The sequence below is a fragment of the Rhinichthys klamathensis genome, unplaced genomic scaffold (assembly GCF_029890125.1).
Source record: "Rhinichthys klamathensis goyatoka isolate OS25496 unplaced genomic scaffold, OSU_Roscu_1.1 h1tg000896l_1, whole genome shotgun sequence".
NCBI classification, from domain to species: domain Eukaryota; kingdom Metazoa; phylum Chordata; class Actinopteri; order Cypriniformes; family Leuciscidae; genus Rhinichthys; species Rhinichthys klamathensis.
In genome coordinates this window covers 150,677-173,324 of record NW_026607246.1, presented here as the reverse complement: position 1 = coordinate 173,324, position 22,648 = coordinate 150,677, and the positions used below count along the sequence as shown (strand labels likewise).

The window sequence follows — 22,648 nt, the reverse complement described above, 5'->3', positions numbered from 1 at the left end:
TTTATGAATATTTTTCAATAATAAATAAAGTAATGCTATTAAATTAATTTGATTACATTTTTAAATCAACTGACAGCCCTTGTATCAACATTTAAAGAAATATATATATATATATATATAATATTTATGAGTATTTTAATATTTATGCATGCATGTATAATATATTAATGTTTAATTTGATAGTTTTTTATGGTGCATCACTATAACTATCAAATTAAACATTATTATTAAGGTGTATATATAAATATTAAAATATATATTATAAATGATTTTTTTACATTAAATTAAAATGTTTATACTAGGGCTGTCAATTGAATTAAAATGTAAGTAAATTAATGTAATCAATATATGCTGAGAAATTGTATTATGTATTGTTTTTTTTATTTATTAATTTATGAACACATTAAATGGATTGGCCTCATGTTTGTGTGCCTAGATAAAAATAAAAAAAAGTTACAATATATTTCATTTGCATTCATGCTACTTTGTGTGTATCCTCAGGCTTATTAAATTCGAAGCCTTTTTTCTTTTAATTCAATTTGAGCAATTTGTCAGGTGGTGCTTTTTTATTGATAACTGTTTCGTACTCTGTTGGTCTTCCTGCAATCATCCACACTGGCCTTGCGAGTACTGCAAGATGTTTTCAATAAGAGGTTACTCATTACCAGATAAACAATGCTTTCTCTCTCTGTTGAATAAGAGTGTATTTTTATTTGAATTTAATACATCTAGGACGTTGCAGGGAATCTTATATCTCGCTGCGTCTGTGGAAATTAATGAATGAATGAGCGGTGTACATTGGCCTGAAAATAAAAGCTCTGTTTATCTATGTGCCTCCTCAGGCCGTGCGAGTCTTGAACCTATTAGATTTGATGAATGGTGCTGGACAGTCTGATTGTAGTGTTCTGATGTGTGTGTCCAACAACAGTAGCTTCTTCAGAGATCAATGGCACTGAAATCCAAATAAGTACATCCCGCAGCCTTTGCGTAATCATTTAAACATGTGTCCTGAGGTGCTCACCATATTCCCTGCACAAGTTTCTCTTCTCATGGTTACTCAAGCATCTATGGTATTTAGATCCAGGGAAGACCCAAAGACTATCACATATCCAAATGGGATTCATCCCATCAGGTTCTCTGCTAAAGGGATTGTACTGTACTAAAGTCTTTCAGCTCATGGCTGTTTATAGACATGGCACATTAAGCAGAGGTTATTCTCATTATTATATACAACCAGACAGGCAGAGTTCAACCAAAAATAAAAGTTCTCTGATCATCTGCTCACCCTTATATTGTTTGAAACCAGTAAGATTTTTTAATTCTACAATGGAACAACACAGAAGATATTTTGCAGAATGTTAAAGCTATTGTTTTTCATACACAGCAAAATAGAATGGAAGTTGCAAATTTAATTTATTTGATATTTTAACATTTCTATTAGTTATATTAGTTCATTTACCGTATTATTTTAGCCACGTATTAGTGTTTCCATTCAGCATTGTTATGTGGTATCCCAAAATCTGCATTACAATGTGGTTGGAAAAACCAGGCTGCTGTCGAGAACAGAAAGTGCCATAAAAGTAGTCCATATTACTTGTACACTGTTTTCAAGTCTTCTCAGAGACAGTTTTACTATTTTCCATATACGTGACTTGATTTCTTTACTGTAGGCAAATTAACTGTCAGCTTGTATCAATTAAGAAAATATATGCAACAGTTTGTCGACAGCCATGTTTGTAACCACAAGATGAAAGAAGCAGTAATTCTGTGCTTGAACAGCTGATATCAGTTCTGGTTGTAATGTGAAACTATTTGTTAATAAAAAGGACACATTTATAATGAAAACTAAAGCACACCCTAGTTTGAGAACCAATGGTGGAAGTTTATTTCTTGCGTGAACTTTCCCTTAAAGAACTATTTTGCATAAATTTTTCTTTTGTTCTCTTCTTTTTAGGAGTCATACACCTACAAAGATCCAATCACGGAGTTTGTGGAGTGTCTGTATGTGAACTTTGACTTTGATAGTGCTCAGAAGAAGCTGCGAGAGTGTGAGGCGGTAAGTTCCAGCTGTCTTTTCCAGCTACCTTTTTATTAGCTTGTTTCTTTGCGTGTCCTTAAAAGCATGGCACACCCTCCTCTTTATAGGGACTTCACAGATTGATTGTATCTTCTGTCATGTACCTGTTTTTTTCAAAAGCATAAGATTCATAACGTTTCATAACGGGTTCCATTAGTGAATGCGTTTGAAGAGACTATCCTTCTTCTAAGATGTTGAGCTCATCCTTCACTTCTTGTTTGGCCACAAAAAGCCTTTAACTTTGTATTTACGCAGATGATGTCTCAATTTCCCTAATGATGAGTTGTGATGACATCACACTGAGTCTCCGACCTCTGATTTGTCAGAAGTGTCCTCTGAACTTTACCATAACTGTTGATGGTCATTAGCGATGCTGTCTGTCACTTTTCTGCAGTCACAAACAGCCTACCCTTCTGTTTCAGGCCCTGAAAGGGGTCTTAAAGCTCAGGCGGTCTCTGCATGCTGCGGTGTCATGGGCAGCTGTGGAAGTGGGCCCCTGAAAGAGCCTCTGACTCACCATTTGTCATGTTTTTATGATAGCCGGTAATTGTCAGATCAGTGGGATGGTTAACAAGAAGTGCTTTTGGTGTGCAGAGGCGGACACGCGCACTGGAAAGAGCTTTCTGCGGTACAGACAAGCCAGTGATCTGTATTTTTGTTCCCGTTTATAAATGGCCTTCCATAATGGTCACTTCATCAGTTTTCACCCTTGCCCTGCTGTGTCATTCTTTCTGTTTTTACAGTTAAACTACTGACTCCCAGTGCCAACACCGCACCGAACAAAACAAAAACACAACGGAATAGAGTAAAAAGCTCTGTTTCAAAGGAATAGCTCACCTCAAAAATCAATCTTTTCCATGCAGTTTTTATTGAAAAGAGACTGAAGCTTTTAAAGGGGGGGGGTGAAACACTCAGTTTCAGTCAATCTAATGTTAATCTTGAGTACCTATAAAGTAATATTGCATCCATCATATCTCCAAAAAGTCTTTAGTTTTATTATATTTATAAAAGAAAGATAGGCTGTACCGAGTCTTTCCGGAAAAAGCCGAGCGGGTGGAGGCGTGCCGTGTGGGCGGAGCTAACACGCTGATAGACCGCGATAGACACACACAGATATTTGAAGCAGTTCTACTCACCGCCTGCGGTTCCAACGCAAGACCGTTAACCTTTAGTGTTGGGACTGCTCCATCCTTGAGAACTAAACGATTAGCAAATCCGGCTTCGAACTGGGTCTTGTTTATAAAAAAATCATCCTCGAAATGCATGGAACAAACAAGAACACTTGCACAACTGTGTTGATGTTCTGGAAAAACAAACTCCATCCACTGGTCCCTTAACGCTTGATTCTTGGGGAATCTGTGCAGTGTTTTCTTGCCTTGGCAAGCGAAAACACACTTCTTTGGTGACATATTGAGCGCAGCCGATGCACAGCGCTTTGATGGGCACAGGTTACGGCTAACGCTCTACAGCTGCGCGCGCGCCCTTCCGAGAGAAGTGCCCTTAGGACCGTATAAGGACATTCCGGCACTTCTGACGTCATACGCGCCCATACTCGAAAAAAACTTTCCGAAACTTGTGACAACCAGGAAGGAGTATTTTGAGAACAGAAATACTCAATCAAACGTACAACTTAATTTTTGAAACTTTGTCCATGTTTAGCATGGGAATCCAACTCTATAACAGTGTAAAAAACTCACTATGCATGAAATGGCATTTCACCCCCCCTTTAAGCTTCAAAAAAATCCAAGGCACCATAAAAGTGGTCCACATACTACTTGTGAACTTTTTTCCAAGCCTGTTGTCATACGGTAGTTTCATGTGAGGAGGACCAAATTTAAATTTAAGTCTATTCACTTGTAATCTATGTAACTATCAGATCAACTATCAAATCATAAATTAATCTTTCAGACTAATTGATTGAAAATATCAGACTCAAAAGAACGATTTGTTCATGAATCATACATTGGTATTTTTCTTATGAATTCAGATGACTAGGGTGGATATATTGCATGTTGTAGTTTATGTATAATGAATTTGTTCTTTGTCTTTCTCACACAAAACTATCTCAAGTCTTGGAATACGAGTCTTAAGGACCACTTTTATAGTGCTTTTGCATTTTTGTTTTAAACTTGAAAGCTTTAATCCACTCTCACCATCTTCAAAATTTCTCCTTTTGTGTTCTACGTAAAGAAACAACTTTTGGAACAAAGTGAAGATACATAAATTATGACAATTTCATTTTCAATTTTCAAGATTTTAGAGCTGCTGGTACAAAACACTGAACACTGAATTAATCACGTCTTGGCTTTAGTAAGAGAGGATTTTAATTTTTTTCAGTGAATTGGTATTAACATTAACATAGTGTAGGGAATAGTTCAAATGACTTTTGCTACCATGCGATTACAGACATTGTTGGCACAGCACAGAGATTTGTTCGCCATCCTGACCCTGGAAAACATTACATTTCAACCTAAATGCATTTGGTAAGCTTCCCCACAAACGTGCCAAATCTTAAACGGCAAAAAGTATTATAAGAAAGTCTTAGTGTGATAAAAGCCAGAAATGGCCTTCAGGCGCATTCTTGGTTGCAGTAAACACATTACATTACAAAGATTCATCCCAAGCGTAATTAGCTTGAGTGCCTTTAGCCTAGTGTGCACTTATGTCGAAGCTCATTCCCATTCTCTAAATTATTATGAATTCAAAGACCAGTCGCACTGCCCGTTGTCTACCATTGCCCAAAATAAAACAATTCAGTTTTGTTTATTAACAAGCTATGTTAAATAGCAGGCTTTTTATAGGAGAATGAAAAAACCCAACTTAACACTGAAATGGGAACCTTCCTAAAACGCTGACGTGATTTATAAACATTTACTCTTTTGCGAGTGCCCATTTGATCAGGCCAGCTGTTTTTCATTCTAGACGTTTATCGTCAAGAAGCATAGAAGAAAACGAGTGCTGGTCTAAATGATCGAGTCATTTGGGAGATCTCTATTACACTTTGCATGCTTGGAGTCCAGGGTTTGTAAGGCTAGGAATAATTAGCACACCTGCATCTGTGAGATCTCGTGAGAGCCCCCCGGCTACTGGACCACCAGAACCAGGCGTATTCCACAACCAGAGTTCAGCCCAGACACTGCATAAACGGCCACTAATAATTAGTCCTGACCCTGATTATGAAAGCCTGAGGCTTTATCGAGATCACAAGCTGCACACACACACAACAAAAAGTTAAACTATGTGGCATGTGAGCATAACTGGCTAGGCTCAGATGTATGTCAGCTATAAATGCTTACAAAATCACAGTCTGATTGAGTGGTGACTTACAAAATCAGAGTTGCCCTTCTACAACAGCCCAAGGCTTTTCCTGTTAGACTGCCGAAGCCTTGCGAGTCATCAGATTGTTTGCTCTTAACCGCCTTTACTCGTACAAAAACAAACATCCCCTCCCCTTCAAACAAGTTTGTTACAGTAACTATTTATTTTAGTGATTGTACAAGAAAAAATAAGTTGTATGACCCAAATGAGCAACTTATAAGTGGGTAAAAAGGATATTAACACTTTTCGCTAATAGGGCTCAATTTATTTATTTATTTTATTAATAAAGAAAATATTATTGAAAGGGGAGATGCTTAAGGTCCAAAAAAATATATATATAAAAAATATATTGTGTTGCTTTATATATATATATATATATATATATTAGTGCTGTCAAACGATTAAAATATTTAATCGCGATTAATCGCATTAATGTCATAGTTAACTCGCGATTAATCGCATTTAATCGCACATTTTTATCTATTCTAAATGTCTCTTGATTTCTTTTTGTCCCATTATTTTTTTCTCATTTTAATGCTCTTATCAACATGGAAAAGTGGATCGGCTTGCTTTGTGCAAATGTTTTTTATTGAAAACAATATTGGCATATACTGTTCAATTTCACACTAAAACATTATCACTTGGAGCAAATAATCTCTCACACAATATAACACTGTCCATCAATAAAAGGGTGAAATGAATACTGACGAGGTCCTGATATTGACGAGGGGGCGGAGAATTCGCATCAGCTGTGTGTGTGTGTGTGTGTGTGCTGGCCATCATCAAGTGGTATTCAGACTGGACGTGCTGCGATGATGATAGCTCAGTTCACAACGACAAAACACACAGATCACTTTGGTCTTGTCAATGGAACCATTTGGCAACTTTTTAAAAGTAAACTTTCCATTCAGAATCTTATTGGCATCCATTTCGGCGTCTCACGCTCGTCATCCACTCAAAACTGGACGTTTTGAACGTTCCTATAACATTCAGAAATAACGTTTTTATAACTTAATGGGAACGTTATGAAAACATTCTTATAACCTAAAATTGTTAGCTGGGGAAGAGGAGAGATTCGCGATTGCACTGACTGAACACGTTTTAAGTGCAGGCATATTCTCTGAGTGAGCCCAGAGAAAATTCTTACAAGAGCAGCGTGTATCTGAGAGCGCGCGCGACTCGAGCAGAGAGATTCGTGCTCGGCACATTATATTCCGCGCGCGAGCAGAGAGATTCGCGCTCGCGCATCCGGCTCGCAAGCCCAAACAAGTGTGTGCGGCGTGCCTGTTGTTTTGTTTCCGGTCTAGCTAGATCCGCTTGCGCTTTCAAAACGTCCTCGCGCGCCGCAAGCCATTGAAATGAATGGGTTTCATAGCGCAGCGGCCCGCATGCCGTCCTGTTGCAAAAGCATGTGAAAAAAAAACTACAAAGTTTGCTAGGCCAAAAAGACCGTTAATCGCGCGATAAAACAATTAACGCCGTTAAAATGGGTTTGCGTTAACGCCGTTAATAACGCGTTTAACTGACAGCCCTAATATATATATATATATATATATATATATGTGCGCGCATATGTCTGTTGACTGCTGCTAACTTTTCACCATTTAAAAAAAGTAATTTACGAAAGTCATAAAGATCTAGTGAAAAGTATTCCCCTCTTCATTTTATATATGTATTACCCTTTAAATTGAAATGTGTTTTGTAAATTAATATAACAGTTTTTTTTATATATTTTCAATTGTAATTTACTTATGTGATGCAAAGCTGAATTTTCAGCATCATTACTCCAGTCTTCAGTGTCACATGATCCACATGATCCTTGAAACATTTCTTATTATTATCAATGTTGAAAACGGTAGTTGATTTATTTAAAAAATAAACCATACTACTGACCTCATACTTGATGTCTAAAATAAGCTCAAATAACCCAAATACAGTACTGTTGTTTATAAGCAATTCCTTAGCATATCATTGGCACCCATGGCTCCAGAGGTTCTGCAGGCCTGTGATTCAGTCCAACTGGACACGGTCCTGGATCTGTAGAGACTGACCGCATAAGTGTTCTGGGATTTTCTTCAAGCTGTGGATCATCACATTGCTTACTTTGCATCGTGATTACCTTATCATGCTTATCCAGTCAGCTTTTGTAATTTTTCATTCTTCAGTTGATCCATCTCAGCGGAGAGGGGCCATTTGCACAATGGTTTGGGCTCATGATGTCTATGCTATGCATAAAACATAGACACAACCTTATATAGCCCTGTTTTCAATCTTTTGGAAGACTGGAAAAAAAACCCCTAAAACTGCACTTTTAGATTCCAGTAAGTTAAGCATAAATTTAATTTTTTTTGTTCTGCTACAAAGTTGTTGTAGCTGCCTTCTCTCCCCCTCTTACTAAAAAAAACCTCAACAGTAATTATAGCACTTATGCGAACCGTTATCAGCTTAAGATAAGACAATGTCAATGATGAAATGTGTGTCGGCTGATAGGGCCATGGCCATGTAGTTGGGATTGCTTCAAGCAGAACAACGGAGATAGTAGTTCTCAAGCCTAAGCAAACAAAGCGGGGGCTGTGAGCGCAGACGTGCACACGAAGACGCGGGACGGGGGACTGCATGTGAACCGTGCAGAGACAGCAGGGGCTCGCACATGTCTTCAGCTGAGTGGAATGCACCTCACTATTCGTGTTTTGACAGCAAGGTAAAGCACACCAGGTCTCTTTAGGATGTGGAGGTTAGTATGCGGTGATCAGAGCTCAGCTGAGATTGTAGACGCTAGTTGAGATGTTTGAAAGCAGTGGCACTATAAATTGGTTCCACCACGCAGTCCGATGGACCCTGCGGCAATGGGCAAGACAAACGGCGATAAGTCACAGCCATTGCGGTGGATTCAGTGGCTGGCTCTGTTCCTGCCCCGTTTCATGTGGGGACTGTGGAATTCCAAGATCTGTGGTTAGTTTAGAGTGCTGAGAATGACCCCAGATTTTCCTTTTTTTTGTGCTTCCAGATAATGGTTTTCTCCTAAGGATAGCATTAAACACTGTTGTATATGTGTTAACTATAGGCTTCCATTGCTTTAACTTGCAGCTAAAAATTAATTTCCATAATTTGTCATAATGCTTGCTTTTGGCTTTTTTCCGGCGTTACCCCAACCAGGTGCTATTACAGAGATCTCGGATGAAGTGGAACTGTTTTTATTTCAGTTCTGAGTTTATATAAACTTCCTGTTCTGCTCATTGTCCAGTTTAGCCACAGAGATTTCTGTGTTCCAGCAAACCTTTGGACCAAACTCTTCTCCTAATCCTAAAACATTAAAACAGTGATTTTTTTTTTTCTCTCTCTCTCCCAGTTTTGACATCAAACTGTAGACAGGCCAGGCGCTTACATTAATATTTGTATGTATATGCATATATATAATCTGTCTCAATATAACTTAAAACATGGAGAGATTTTATTTTTTAAATACTAATTTACAATAAAGACTTGCATACATTTACAAAAAAAATATTATTTAAAATACATGCTGTTCTTTCTTAACTTTATTCTCATTAAAGAATACTGAAAATAACGTATCACAGTTAAACAGCGCAACTGTTTTCAACATTGATTTGGGGCTCAGAAAGTTTCGTATTATTATCATTGCATTAGAAATCTTTTATGAAGGATCTTGTGACACTGAAGACTGAAGAAATGGCTGCTGAAAATGTTTTTAATCAAATAAATGAAGCCTTGGAAAAGAGATGAAATTCTTTAAAAAAAGTTCAAAAATCTTGCCGACCCCACCCTACACTTTTGAACTGTAGTGTATGAAAATAAAAATCCTTTGTGTTTCAGGGGTTCATGCAAAGGAATCATCATATTTGAGCGTCTGTGATATCAAACAGTTTGAAAATCCCTGGTTTTACTATAATCAGTGTAAGATTGTGTGCATGAAAATGCATGCAGTGTCTAATGTAAGCATTTAAATCTTTTGAAGGTGCTGGTGAATGATTTTTTTCTTGTGGCGTGCCTTGAGGACTTCATTGAAAATGCTCGTTTGTTCATCTTTGAGACCTTCTGCCGAATTCACCAGTGCATCAGTATAAAGTAAGTACTTGTGATTTTCAGTGTAGTACAAAATAACTGCTGGATCATGTAACAGATTTTAAAATTCCATTTAAAGTGGACAAATTGATGGATAAATTGTTGTCAGGAATGAAAAAAAAAAAGGTAGCAGGTCTGAAAATGTGTCCACAATGTGGGAACGCTTCCTGTTTCCTCTCTTCCATTCCCACTCCACTCTCTGATAAGTTTTTATTACCCAGTGTGCTAGAGGAAGCATGTCCAGAGACCGGCTGCCAGCACCTCAATCTCACACATGGAGACACGCATTCAGAACCAGACATCCCAGGCACATCCACCCATCTGTTTTGAAGCATGTATAAAGGGTCTACATATTGGCCCTCGGGAGGATCTTAATGGGTGCGCCCCCCGTCTGTGGATAATACAGCAGATTTTTCTCTTCTAAGCGCCACTTACTCCGTTATTGTCTGTTGCGTCTTGTCACGTCGTCGTAAAAGAAAGTGGCGTTTGGAATTTTTGTCTGCGCTAATTCACTTAGAGCGCAACCGAAGAGGAATATTGCCTTAATTAAACCGATTAAAGAGAATAGTTAAGATAAATTTACAGTGATTTATGTTGTTCATTGATCCACATGGTTCAATTACCACTGACACGATGCATCTTCTGAACTCCTCATAGACTCTCCGGTCTGCGTTACGGCAGGTGTTTTATTACCACTTTACTCTGGTTGCACTTTTTTATTGCCACTTTTACGGTATTTATAAGGCATTGTAGGCTTCCAGAGAAGACATGCAATGGTTTCAGTCCCCAACATTTTCCATTGGTGGAAAAGAAGTGGTCTGCATGGAAAGAGAGGTTTGGGCGGGTGTCACTGGTTTCCCTGTGTCTGGTTCCTATTAGCCTTTCAGTGACGGAGTGCAGAGCAGAGAGGCCGCGTTGCCCTCCTGCCTGTTTAATGAGCTTTCATAACTAGTAGTCGTTGAGCATCTGTCCTGCATTCTTTTTCCCGCCACCGCCTCTGTGCCAAGCAGAAAGCACTTGACGGCAAACTGGAGATCTGCTAACAGGTTGCATCTACCTCTGGGGATTTATGACATCCTGTAAATCCTGAAAGTCCATGTTCGTGAATGCATACACTCACCCGACACAATATCATATACCATGTTTGATGAAAGGAGGGTTTTTTTCCTAGCAGTGCACGTGCAAACATTGACAGACATTCGGAATCTGTTATTTCTCTTCTAAACGCACACCCGGCGATCAAAAAGGTTCTCGCACCATTTCCATGCTTCATTGTACAGCCTAATTGCTCGCTCACATTTTCTGAGCTGTATTAAACCGAGAAGGGCTGGAGTCAAGGTTGAAACATGGAATGTGATCAGGCTCTGTCCAAATCTCCAGTTGCAGATAGTCTGGAATTGATTTGGAGTCTTGGCTCTTTTTTGGCAGTCTCGTTGCAATTGAATCCATTTTCTTGTCAAAGGCAACAAAGGTAATGCTGAACTAGGAAACCGAATTGTGATTGCTGTTTATCTGTTCAGGTTAGTAGCTCAAAAGAGTCTCCTGAAATACAGTGTTATGTCTGTTTAGAGGATTGGAAAACATCCATTTTTGGTTTACTAGTGCATGTCATTGGTACATTACGCAGAAGGCCTCTGCAGCTAATTGTGGGCTCAAATGAAACGCATGCACGTTTTGTAGCAGTTTTGTTATGTTTACAGTTGTTGGCCTTGAACGGGTAGGCAGAATATATTTTTCCTGTGTTTTTGCCCTCAGCCTACACCAAAAAAAAAACCACAACTACAAATGGCTTTATAAAAATGTCTGAGAAGGCTCTATTTGAAATCTGATTTTATGACTTGCACTTATGAAGGCATTTGTATTAGTCTCTTGCCCTCAAAAGTCTTAAATTCCCAATTTTGCATTCATTGGCCTTTATTTGAGAAGAGAGTTTGTGTGCATTTGATGAAAATTTTAGTTTTAATATGGATGTCTACAATCTTGTCATCTGTAAAACAATGTGATCTCTTACAGTCCACATTAATCCATTTTGCAGTTGATTTGTGGGGCCAAAGCACATAGGAGACATTGTTGTATTCAATCTGCATGGTTTTATTTTTGGTAAAACATTTTTTTTTAATTCCCTTCCCACCGGGTTGGAATTGTTAATTTTTTACTCTTTTTAAAATTAACAATTAGAAAGAGGGGAGGTTGTTTTAGTGGGAAGAGGGGAATACATTTCCCCCCAAGATATGAAGCAGGGGTCACTTCCAATGATGTGAATCTCTTTGTGCCTTCATATGGAAATATTTAACAATGCGTTTGTCTTAAGTACACTATGTTAAAAACTTCTGTAAAGCAGGTCGGCACTGTAAGAATTCACAGCTGACCTTTTAGCTGTCTACGGATCCTGGAGTGAGACCGGTTGCCTCAGTCCCACCGGCCTGGAATCGGAATTGGATAAATCAACTGCGAGGAGTCGGTACATGTAAGGGGGTTGAAGTGAAAACGATCCTTACCCTTCACCCCCTAACCCCAGAGGACCAGGTTTATTCCTGTGTAAAATGAGACTGCAGCGAGGGGAGTCAAGCAACTTGGCTTAAAACACCATGTCAGGCACTTATGCTTGAGTGGTTCATTCACCCGACCTTTCTTTTCCATAATTACTTCTTTCAGCGTTTGTATATTTTTGGTTTCAGTTCAGACTTTCATTCATATTAGTGGCAAGCATGTGCAAGTACGACTTTTTTTCCTTCTTGTTTTAAAGTCAAACTTCTGGGTAAAATTAGATTAGTGTGTGTGTGTGTGTGGGCCATTTCATTGCACCGAGGCAGTGGTTGACCTTGGTCTCTGGTTTAGCTTGTCCGGAGGGTCAGCTCCCCTAAGAGGAAACTCAATCTTATTTGTTTTTTGAGTTGATCTTTGACTTTGGCTTGACTGACATGTGTCACATCTTAATCAAATCAGTGAAATATTCATTGTCTCTTGCATCACTAGAGTTAACCAGCACAGAGTTTGTCTTGGATGTTTATCTATCATGCAATTCTCTTCTAAAACCAGTGTTTTTGGCATTTCCATTTATTTTTCTGTAAAAGCTCACAATCTGTCTGCTTCATTTCAGACATGGTCTTAGACCTCTAGGTCTGTGGGCCTGTAATGGATGTTCAGCTATTTAAACTTTCCAGTGTCTTAATTGGTTTCCTGTTCCTTTTCGGCTGTAATTGTTCATCAGTGCGCCGCATGCTTCGCGGAGCGCTTTGGGGCTGCCGAAGGGCTTGGATTTCATGTCCCTGCTTTAACCCCTGGAGTCGACAGGCATTCCCTTTTCCCGCACCGAGTGTCACTGCTTGATGTTGGACATGTGTTAACCATCACCAGCTTGGAACTCGTGATGTGACAACCGGCACATTCGTTGGCGGTTAGCTCTTAAATAATGAGCTTTATGACCAATCTAGCCTGTCACGCATCATTTTCTGAGGGTTTCACTGGGAGTGAAATGATATAAGCTGTCATCTCTGCCTGTCTCCAGACCCATGCTGTTGCCACGGTGGGTGATTGAGTTAACCTTTCACTGCGAAAGCATTGGAAACCTGGTGTGTTGGCTTTACTTACAGAACAGAATGGGACAAGCCGGCTCTTTCTGACTAGCACGGAATGAGCTTAGTCGAAAAGAAAGCCAGCTGCGGTATTGTAGGATTTTGGATCAAAGAACACTTGAGCCCCTGCTGCCACCTTCCTCCCTTAATGACACATTCGTGGAGGAGACACCTGGCTTTATTTATGGATGGTTTTTCCAAAATGCCATAGGATGGTCAGTAGCCATGCAAGCCCAAGCTGTGTCATGTTATTCTTGTCTGCAAAGTTTGTTTTATCGTTACCTTGACCTCATATCCACGAAAGCGCAATGATGTAATTGTACTCCATATTTATGGGTTTCTTAGTACGATTAGAATCACAGATAATGCAAAGCATTTGTCACTCTTGAACAGACGTCTAAATGCTGAGGTATGACAGTAAACCCATTATCATCCAGCACTTTCGATCAGCACTTTAAACCTGCATACACACACTCCACAAGCTTGTTATATACCTCACAATTTTCACGTAATAGCATCAGTGTATATAATGTTCTCCCTTTACTTAAGTTTGTCCTAATGGACTGTGTTTGCCTCGCAGTATGCTGGCCGATAAGCTGAATATGACTCCCGAGGAGGCAGAAAGATGGATCGTCAACCTCATTCGCAATGCCAGGCTGGATGCCAAAATCGACTCCAAACTGGTGAGAGTCTCTCATATTTTATTTCACTCTTGTTTCTCTGCCGCCCTCCTCAAATAGCGAACGATTGATAGATGCTGCGTTAGTGTCCTTTAATTAGTCCCAAAATCAAATGCAGCCTCTTTTGTGCGGGGATTAAGTTCTGCTTTAATACATAAAGGAGAGGCAATCAATTACGTCAGTAATTCTGCCCGGTGCCCGCTTACTCACCATATCCTTCCTCGAGGGTAAGAGGACTGTCATTACAGTCCAGAAGGAGGGTCATTCCCAATATGGTGACAAACGTGTAGCTTCACTTTTTAGTCATGACAAAGATTAATATTCTAGAAACTATTAACATTCTAGAAAACTATATAAAAAAAAAAATAAAAATAAAAAATATATATATATATATATATTAGGGGTGGAACGGTACATGTATTCGTATCGAACCGAAACGGTACGGGCGTCACGGTTCGGTGCACGAATTTACACGGAGAATACACGGTATAAAAATAAATAAAACTCGCGTGCAAATTAATTAATGTAATGCGGAACTACTGTTAGATACGCGGGTTCTTTAGGGACACATAATCTGTAGCATCGGTAGCTCTGAACGCGCGTTCACTTCAAACGTTGGCTTTATACGCGCGTCCTATTCGCTTTGGACTAGCGTCGAACTAGACGCGAATGGTGTGACCGTGACCGCATAATGAACAGGCTGCGATGTCAAGATTGCAATGCTGGTGTGTGTGTGTGTGTGTGTGTGTGTATGTCGTGTGTGTGTGTGTGTGTGAGTGAGAGAGAGAGAGAGAGAGAGAGAGAGAGAGAGAGAGAGAGAGAGAGAGAGAGGCGCGCGATCGAACAGTGGAAACATAAAAAACATACTCCGTCATTTTGTTCATACAGATCATTAAACCTGCAAAGTGTTTACTTATATTTGTGTACACTCGCAATAAAACACAACATTGTGCTTTTGTCACACTGTAAACTCTTGTCAAACTGTAACCTACAACTGTCACCCAACCAAAATCACACACACACACACACACACTGTTTTAAAAGCAAAACATATTTATCCAACTCCATTTCAAAACAGTCTGTGGGTCCCATCTTTTGGACATTCATCATATCGCATTGGTTTTCATTTCTCGTCCTCGGAGCACTAATCTTACACACTCTACATTGATTAAAAAAAGAAAATCGAATGTTTTTAATGGTAGGATTATTTTATACAGAAATCAATTATTTATAATTCAGATGAGAATAATGTTACATTGTCAATTAATAATGTTAATTAAAATTAAGGAAAACAAATATATTGATCTGAAATATAGCAAAATAATTTTAAATTAATAGTACAATTACCAAACATATTGCAAGGTCTTTTTGTCTTTTTATTAATTTAATTAATAAACAAATTATATAAAACTATTGCAAGTGCACTACAAATAAACTGGTTCTATGCCTTTATTAATCAAACTTATTTAAAAAATACAATGCCTTCTGCATTTTTGTTTTGCTTTTCCCTCCATTGTACCGAAATCGTACCGAACCGTGATGTCTGAACCGAGGTATGAACCGAACCGTGACTTCTGTGTACCGTTCCACCCCTAATATATATATATATATATATATATATATATATATATATATTAATTTACATTTTTTTTGTATTTACTCGTTTTGTTTTTTATACACCTGTTAGACCCTGCACTAATGCCTAACCCAGACAAACAAAATAAGTAATAATTTTAATATATAATAAGTAATACTATAAATAATTTTAAATGTATCATTAATGTTAAAAACTATTTGAAAATACAAGTTCAGATGAAGTTTAATTGCCATTATAAATTTGCACATGGTGATTGTCCCCTACCACTTAATACATTGTATTATATTGTTTAAATTAATACATTTAAAAAAAATCTTCTAATTTTCAATGTTTTACACTACTTAAAGTTTTGGGCCACTAAGATTTGTTTTATGTTTTCAAAGTAATCAGTAATATTGTGAAATATGATTTATCCAGCTTTTATTAATATGATATTCTAATAATGATCTAGCTTAATGCAATGTGCAACGAGTAGAGTAACATTATAACATAATTTCAACACACTCAATTGTACATAGTAGATTGTTTGAGCAAGTAAAACAGCTCAAGTTAAAGGGGCATTATGCAGAAATCCCGTTTTTGTCAAACAGCGACCCCTAGAGTTACTGTGGAGTACTTGAATTTAACGTTACTGTCGTAAATACCACTCACAGTATACAATAGTACATTGTGTTTAATTTGTCGTTTAATGAGATATAATATATGTTGTTAGTGGTGAGAATTTTCACGTGATTAAATACATAGATCCGACAATTTTTATGGTCCAGAGGCAGAACTTTTGCCAAGTGTGTCAGAGGTTCTGGGTTCTAATCGGTACTAGTAGTATAGTTTATTTTCCTCATCAAAACCGATTGTTTATTAGTGGTTGTATTTCAAGCAGGGATATGTTTTTTGTGCATTAGATTTTGTGATTTCACCATAACAAAATATAGAGAGTCTCTCAGTCCCCGCAACGGATTCAGGCGCGCGTCACAACAGAACACTGTAACTTATCTGCACCACTGATCGCAGAGGCAACGAGCACTTTGGTCACTTGATTTCAAAAATAACACATTTCAGATCGCCTCTTATTTAACAAACGAACGAAATGAATGCTCTACTAGAGTTACCTGGAGATGTTTTATTTGTTTGTAATGGTAACGTTACATCCGTGCCGCGAGAAGTTTCAATGGGGACATAACACACCCGCAAATTACGCCTATGCTCGTGCCCGACTCCTCGCTCGGTCAGTCTGCCGTTTCCTCTTTCTCTGTTCCTCCGACAATGCTTTCCTAGCTTTCTGCATCTTAAATGCCGGCTCAGCCATGACGATAGTGTGACAAACTCCATCCATCTATACCTTGTTCCTGTGTGTATGTGTGAGTTGCCGTAAAGGAATTTGTTACATCGCGAGAGCTGATATCACGCGATACTTCCTGACGCGGCCCGCCGCACCGAAGTTGCAAGTGAGATTTTTGCGCTCACAGGCACCAGGGGGGGTCGAGACGCCCACCATTCAACCCGAAAGAAGTTATATAACCATTTCAATAACTCTGAAGCTGTTCAGTTAAGCTAAAAAAGCTGCATAGTGTCCCTTTAATTAGTTAAAAAAGTGACCTGAATGAGTATGAATAAAAGCTCCAGAGCTCCTCCATGGGGCTCGAGACCAGTGTGTCGCGGAGGTATTTCTCGTTAGCGTTCGCTCGTTCTGCTCCCACGGTTCTCGGTCCCGTCCTGCTTCAAACCACAGTAACGTTAATACAACTTTAATATGTTCGCTCATCCATGAACATGATTTCTGCCTGAGTCCCGTAAGATTGCTTTCCATCGGCTGTGGAGGTGAAGATGACAACTTCCATGATTCCACACTTGTTCGCAACGTCATCAAGCTACCTTTGTTATTGTTTTGAATAAGCGACCTCTAGTGGCGAAACTTGCATACTGTGCTTTTAATTTTCAGTAGCCATTACTCCAGTCTTCAGTGTCACATGATCTTTCAAAATCATTCTGAAATCAATCAAAATCATTCTCTCAAAACGCTGATTTGGTGCTTAAAACACTTAATGTGGTGCACATTAATTTCTCCTTATTATCATCAATTGTATTGTACTGCTTAATATTTTGTGGAAACTGATATATTTTTTGATAAATAGAAAGTTCAAAAAGCAGTATTTGCAAAAGAAATCTTTTGTAATGCTATGTCTTTACTGTAAATTTTGATTAATTTAATGAGTTCATGCCTAATACAAGTATTTCATTTTTTTTAAACTGATAACTTCCGAGCATGTAATGTTTGTATGAAAGACTTTTTTTTTTTTTTTGTCAAATGATCTAGGAACTTAACATGTCATAACACCACAAACAAGTAACGAGACTTCTGATCTCACAAATCACATGGCATTCTACTGGAATGACCTAGAATTAGCTCCTGTGTGTTTCGAGCTGACTGTGAGGAGGTTGTGAATACAGGTCTGTGTGTCTGTGGGAACAGAAAAGGATTGGTGTTCCCTGAGTTTAGCTCTGACACTGTTTTCCTCTCCTCTTTCCTTTGGCAGGGACACGTGGTGATGGGCAACAACGCCATATCGCCATATCAGCAGGTGATCGAGAAAACCAAGAGCCTTTCGTTCCGCAGCCAAATGCTGGCCATGAACATCGAGAAGAAGCAGACCAACGCGAACAGGACTGAGGTCAGCATCTCTCCATCTCTTTTATCTGATCTCATCTCTTTTTGTCTTGAGCCCTGTAGTTTACACACACAAATGATCTATCCAGAAGAATGCCGAGCGGCAATCAGCCCAGAACTGTCTTTACACAGTGTAAACCAGTAAGAGCAGGTTTAACACAGCGAGCGCTTTCATCATGCCGTTTTTCTTCAAAGGCCTAATGACAAGGTAGCACAGCTCAGCCATAAAGAAGAAGGTCTGAGTCCCATGACTCAGCGCTGCAGAGTAAATAACGCTTGCACACAATCACACACACGCTCCATGGAGTTGCCTGCGTTTAGGAGTCACCACAGATGTTTTGCTTGGGGTCCAGTCGGTCTCCGTTTGATCTTGTATGTGTGCACTGATTGGCCCACGACAAACGTGCCCTCTCTTTTGTTTGAAATAGAACGTTTCCAAAATAACGGCCTTTAAATGTCTCGGTCCCTCAAACCACGTCATTTAAGTGACTCACTCGCAAAAACACCACAATGGCAAAGGTCATAACACACAGCCCTTTATTTTGATGTGTTTGGCCAGACGCAATTTAATTGAACATTTTCTCTTTCCCAACGGAAAAGGTGCGAACGTGAACTTGAACTGCTTGTACTTACGAAACGACTGCGGTTTTGTAGCAGATAGTCTCAGTTGCATGTTCAGTCGTTTATAATGAACTCACCTTCATTTGTGTTGGGTAATGACATCTTTTGGCTCTCTCTTCCTCTCTATTCAGACTCCAAACTGGGCGGGTCAGGATTCTGGCTTCTGAGTGGATCTTTGCAGACCGTATGCTCCCATCTAACCTTCCAGCATTCCCATATTGCGGCCGAACATCCTGTTCTCCCTCTCGTGTCCCTCAAAGGCCTTGTTTTTGCACTTGGGTTCAATGCATCTGGTATTAAATAAAAAAAAAAACGTATAAAACCATCTTCACCTCATGCTTGCATTTTATTCCTGGACATTACGAATGGTGGTTGAGGGTTAAGTGGTTGTGATCTTTTGTGTAATAGATGAAGTTTTAATGTGCTCTGAGTCACTGAGTGGGATGGGGGGTTTTGTGCCGCTGCACATGCATGCGCCGTAATGATGAATGAGTGTTTAGTCTGCTGCGTTTACGGCGCTGTTATGCGAAGAGGGCACGGAAAGGTGATCATCCCCAACTCTCGTTGTCATTTTCAATGCCGCTCGTCCTCTTTGACGTCAGATGCGCTATACAATCAACGTAATGCCTCTCCACCTTTCCCATCTCATCACATCTTCCGCGCATGACACCTACAGTCTAACGCTCTATACGTTTTCTATTTCTATCCCTGCCGTTCACAGACGCTGCAGGCTGGGATTCGAAGCGTGTCTTAATGCCTGCTTTGGCCTCTCTATCAGCTGACATGTTTATGGGCCCTGTCTCTCTGGACGAGTGAAGAGGGGGCTTATAGCTGCCACAGCGCTTGGGCTCCCAGCCAGACATCTAAAACAACTGACGTCACCTTTACTTTCCCAGCGAGCGAGCGAGCAGGCGGGGAGGAAGGGGGGGTGGGCTAAAGTGATTGGTTTACCGGTCCTGTGCCATGACACATTACGAAAATAAAACCCTCCTAGCCCTTAATTATCACATTCACCTTAGGAGTGCTGTCTCAGATGTTGTTTTAGTAAGACATCCAGACCAACAGCAGACGTGCGGCTGAGAAGGTTGTCCACCACAACGTCTGTCACTTCACTTAAAATAAATAAACAAACACCCAAACGAAAAGGTCAACGTAGGTTTTGGTTAAAAGGGCTACATAATCTTTCCCTTTTTCGCATTGTTCATTCCTTTTCCCCTACGTGAAAAGGTTAAGGCATTTGTTCAAACACAGGCCACATAATTAAAATATACAACGCATGTTCCCTAATAAATTTTTGTCGGGATTATTCCTCGAGTCTTGTTTTCCAACTCGCAAATGCATTTTACAAGGTAATGCCCATATTTAGAGTAGCTTTTCCGTAATATGAGCGATCATTGCAGTGTCTGTCCTAATGCAGAAGCTTTAAATAGTCAGGGAATCACTTGTTTTGAATTTAGGTTTTGCGTATAGTATGCACTCAAATGTCTATCCACTAAAAGCGTATAGTAAACCAAGATGGAAAGTCTTCAGGTACTCTTAAGGAGAAAAGCAACCTGATACAACTCTAGTTAGGAAGGCAGGTGAATAAATACATATCTTCAATAAGATTTTCTTTAATGAGAAATGAAACTCTATTGTGTTGTACTGATGGAGAGAAATAGCTGTCATATAATTAACATTGACTTTAGGAGATTTTCACTTTGATCTGAACATCAAAGGGCTCTTGAGGAGAGAGTGTCATCACTTAGAAATGACAAATGTTTTTTTTTTTCCTGAGGAGGGTAACAGAGATTCTGTGCGGACGGTTGGACTTTCCTGTGGTGTATATAAAGTGCTGCCTTGCATAACACCTGTTTGTTATATATAAGTCTATTGGTACCTGAATCAGGTGCTGTGCTGCACACCTTGACCTAACCTGGAAGAGTTCTAGCTAATCTGAGCCAAACTGATAAAAGGGAGAAATGCATTTTAAGATGAAGTCAAAGAACATGGGGGAAAAAAAAAAGATATAAAAATAAAAGATTAAGTGCCACACCTAGTGGTCAAGCTGGGTAAAACATTTCTTGCATTTCAAAGCAATTAATGTCCATTTTGGCAAAGAAGCTTCTCATGGAAAATTGCCTCAGCAGCACTCATTCTTTTTGTATTTTAAATGGTTCAAAAACGTGTGTAAACTCATTTTAATATCTTAAATGAAAGCTGTTAAAATCGACCTCCTGAATAGATTAAGTTGTATTAATGCTAATATATAAAAAATAAAATTGCAGTCTTTAAATTTTAATAGTGTTAACAGTTTCTAAACATCAAACTGAGACATTTGCATCATTACAACAGGGATGATATGAGTACAAATATGTTTCCTTCTCATGATCTATTATTTTTAGTTTTCTGATTTCATCCTGGCTAAAAAAAAAAAAAAAAAAAAAAAAAACTTAGCAGGTTTCAACTTGTTTCTCAGTCTGGCCGAACTAAAGTTCAGCTGGTTTATTGGGTCGCCAAGCTGGTCTTCTCACCAACGTATAGGCTGTTTTAATTTGTGTTTGTTTGTTTTGCCAACAGGATGGAACAATAAAATAAAGATTGCAGCTCAGGTACTGTATGCAGTATTATAAGTTGTATTTTATGTGATGTTACTGTTTTTGTTTATTTTTATGTGTCAGGTTTATGATTAGAGAAAAACAAATGTAATGAATAAACTACAAATTGCACACTACTTTTAATTCAAGCCAATGCACTAGGACCCTGGGGAAGCTCATCTGTGTTGTATAGATACAGTAGGAGAAATTCCATTTGTCATCTTCTAAAACTTAAACAAGGAGGGGGAGAACAGCCCTTTCTCTGGCCGAGGGGCTTCTGAAAGTGCTCCGAAAAACCCCACAAGATCTTGGGAGTCTCCACGTGACAGCAGCGCCTATATAGCATCAGCACCAGTAGAGTGATACTCCATCACCAGCCGAGCACTGCAGCATATGCCACAGTTACACACACATCCTCATGCACCTCAAGGGTTTATTCTAGAGCTTTTGCAGACTATTGCATCCATGTGTTTTCTCACTCTGTCTAGGGGACGAAAGGACTAAACTTTTCCTGCGAGAGGGATGCTGGATGTTCCAAGTCCACTTTGGCAGTCGGAAGGAACTTGATGTATAGGCAAAGTTTCTCTTTTTTTGGACTGGACTCGCGCAGGTATATTTCTTTCGCTCTGTGCATCTACTTTTGAGGGCACCCATCACGTCTCGTGCGCTTTTGGAGATTCGCTAATTCCTTCAGTCATTTTGAATGAAATAGTTCACTGGCAAACAACATTGATCCATCAAGGTGTATTTTTTTGTCAAAGAAGCTCAAGTTAAAAGCTTTTTCTTTCTCCACAGACATTAACGAGACACTTTTTTTGTGTGTGTGTAAAAAGCACGTTTCGCTCTCTAAAATGACATTAACCGGTGGTGAGAAATGGTGTTTTCTCTATGTGTGACACAACCGAGTCCGGACTCCTCAACTCCCTGCTCTTCAGTGGGAAAATATACATATTGAAACCTCATATACGGACCTTGAAGGCTCGCGGCGAGTACCTTTGACGCTTTCTACCGTGAGTCGGGACAATCATACAGCCGCCCAGATGCAGTTTCGTCTGTTCTCATTTGCGCTGATCGTGTTGAACTGTGTGGACTACAGCCACTGTCAGACGCAGCAGTCTCACCGCTGGAGAAGAAACAAAAGAGGTGAGTGACCTAGTGTGCGTGTGGATTTGATAGAAGCTTCAGTTTATTAATTCACAAATTAGTCGTTTAGTTGACGCTTCTACATAGATAGACTTTCGGTAAGCGCATGACAGGGACAGTCCCACCTGGTGTTACGCTACTTCGTCACAAAAAATACCATGGTAACAGTAGCACGCTTTCTGAATCTTTTCGTCAATTTAACTTTTTGATGGAAGCGGTGGCAAGTTGCCATAGTTTTACAATTGTAAAAAAATAACTAGTTTTAACTATTTGGCGAAAATGTATCGTTACCATGGTAATTTCTGTAGAACGA

General features: G+C 39.3%; 2 protein-coding genes across 3 annotated transcripts in view; both read left to right on the top strand.

Moving 5' to 3' along the window:
* Positions 1–18,896, top strand: part of eif3ea (eukaryotic translation initiation factor 3, subunit E, a) — a 43,330-nt gene extending 24,434 nt beyond the window's left edge. The window contains exons 9-13 of the mRNA XM_056244003.1: positions 1,955–2,056; positions 9,372–9,481; positions 13,634–13,736; positions 17,865–17,999; positions 18,748–18,896. Coding sequence (XP_056099978.1) covers positions 1,955–2,056; positions 9,372–9,481; positions 13,634–13,736; positions 17,865–17,999; positions 18,748–18,783 — 486 coding nt within the window. The 3' untranslated portion in view covers positions 18,784–18,896. The remainder of the gene's footprint in view (positions 1–1,954; positions 2,057–9,371; positions 9,482–13,633; positions 13,737–17,864; positions 18,000–18,747) is intronic.
* A 2,447-nt stretch (positions 18,897–21,343) lies between these two features.
* rspo2 (R-spondin 2) overlaps positions 21,344–22,648 on the top strand; it is a 62,185-nt gene continuing 60,880 nt past the window's right edge. The window contains exon 1 of one of the 2 annotated variants that reach the window (XM_056244005.1): positions 21,344–22,335. In XM_056244005.1, the coding sequence (XP_056099980.1) occupies positions 22,233–22,335 (103 nt within the window). In that variant the 5' untranslated portion in view covers positions 21,344–22,232. The remainder of the gene's footprint in view (positions 22,336–22,648) is intronic. The other variant, XM_056244006.1, reaches the window with a different exon arrangement.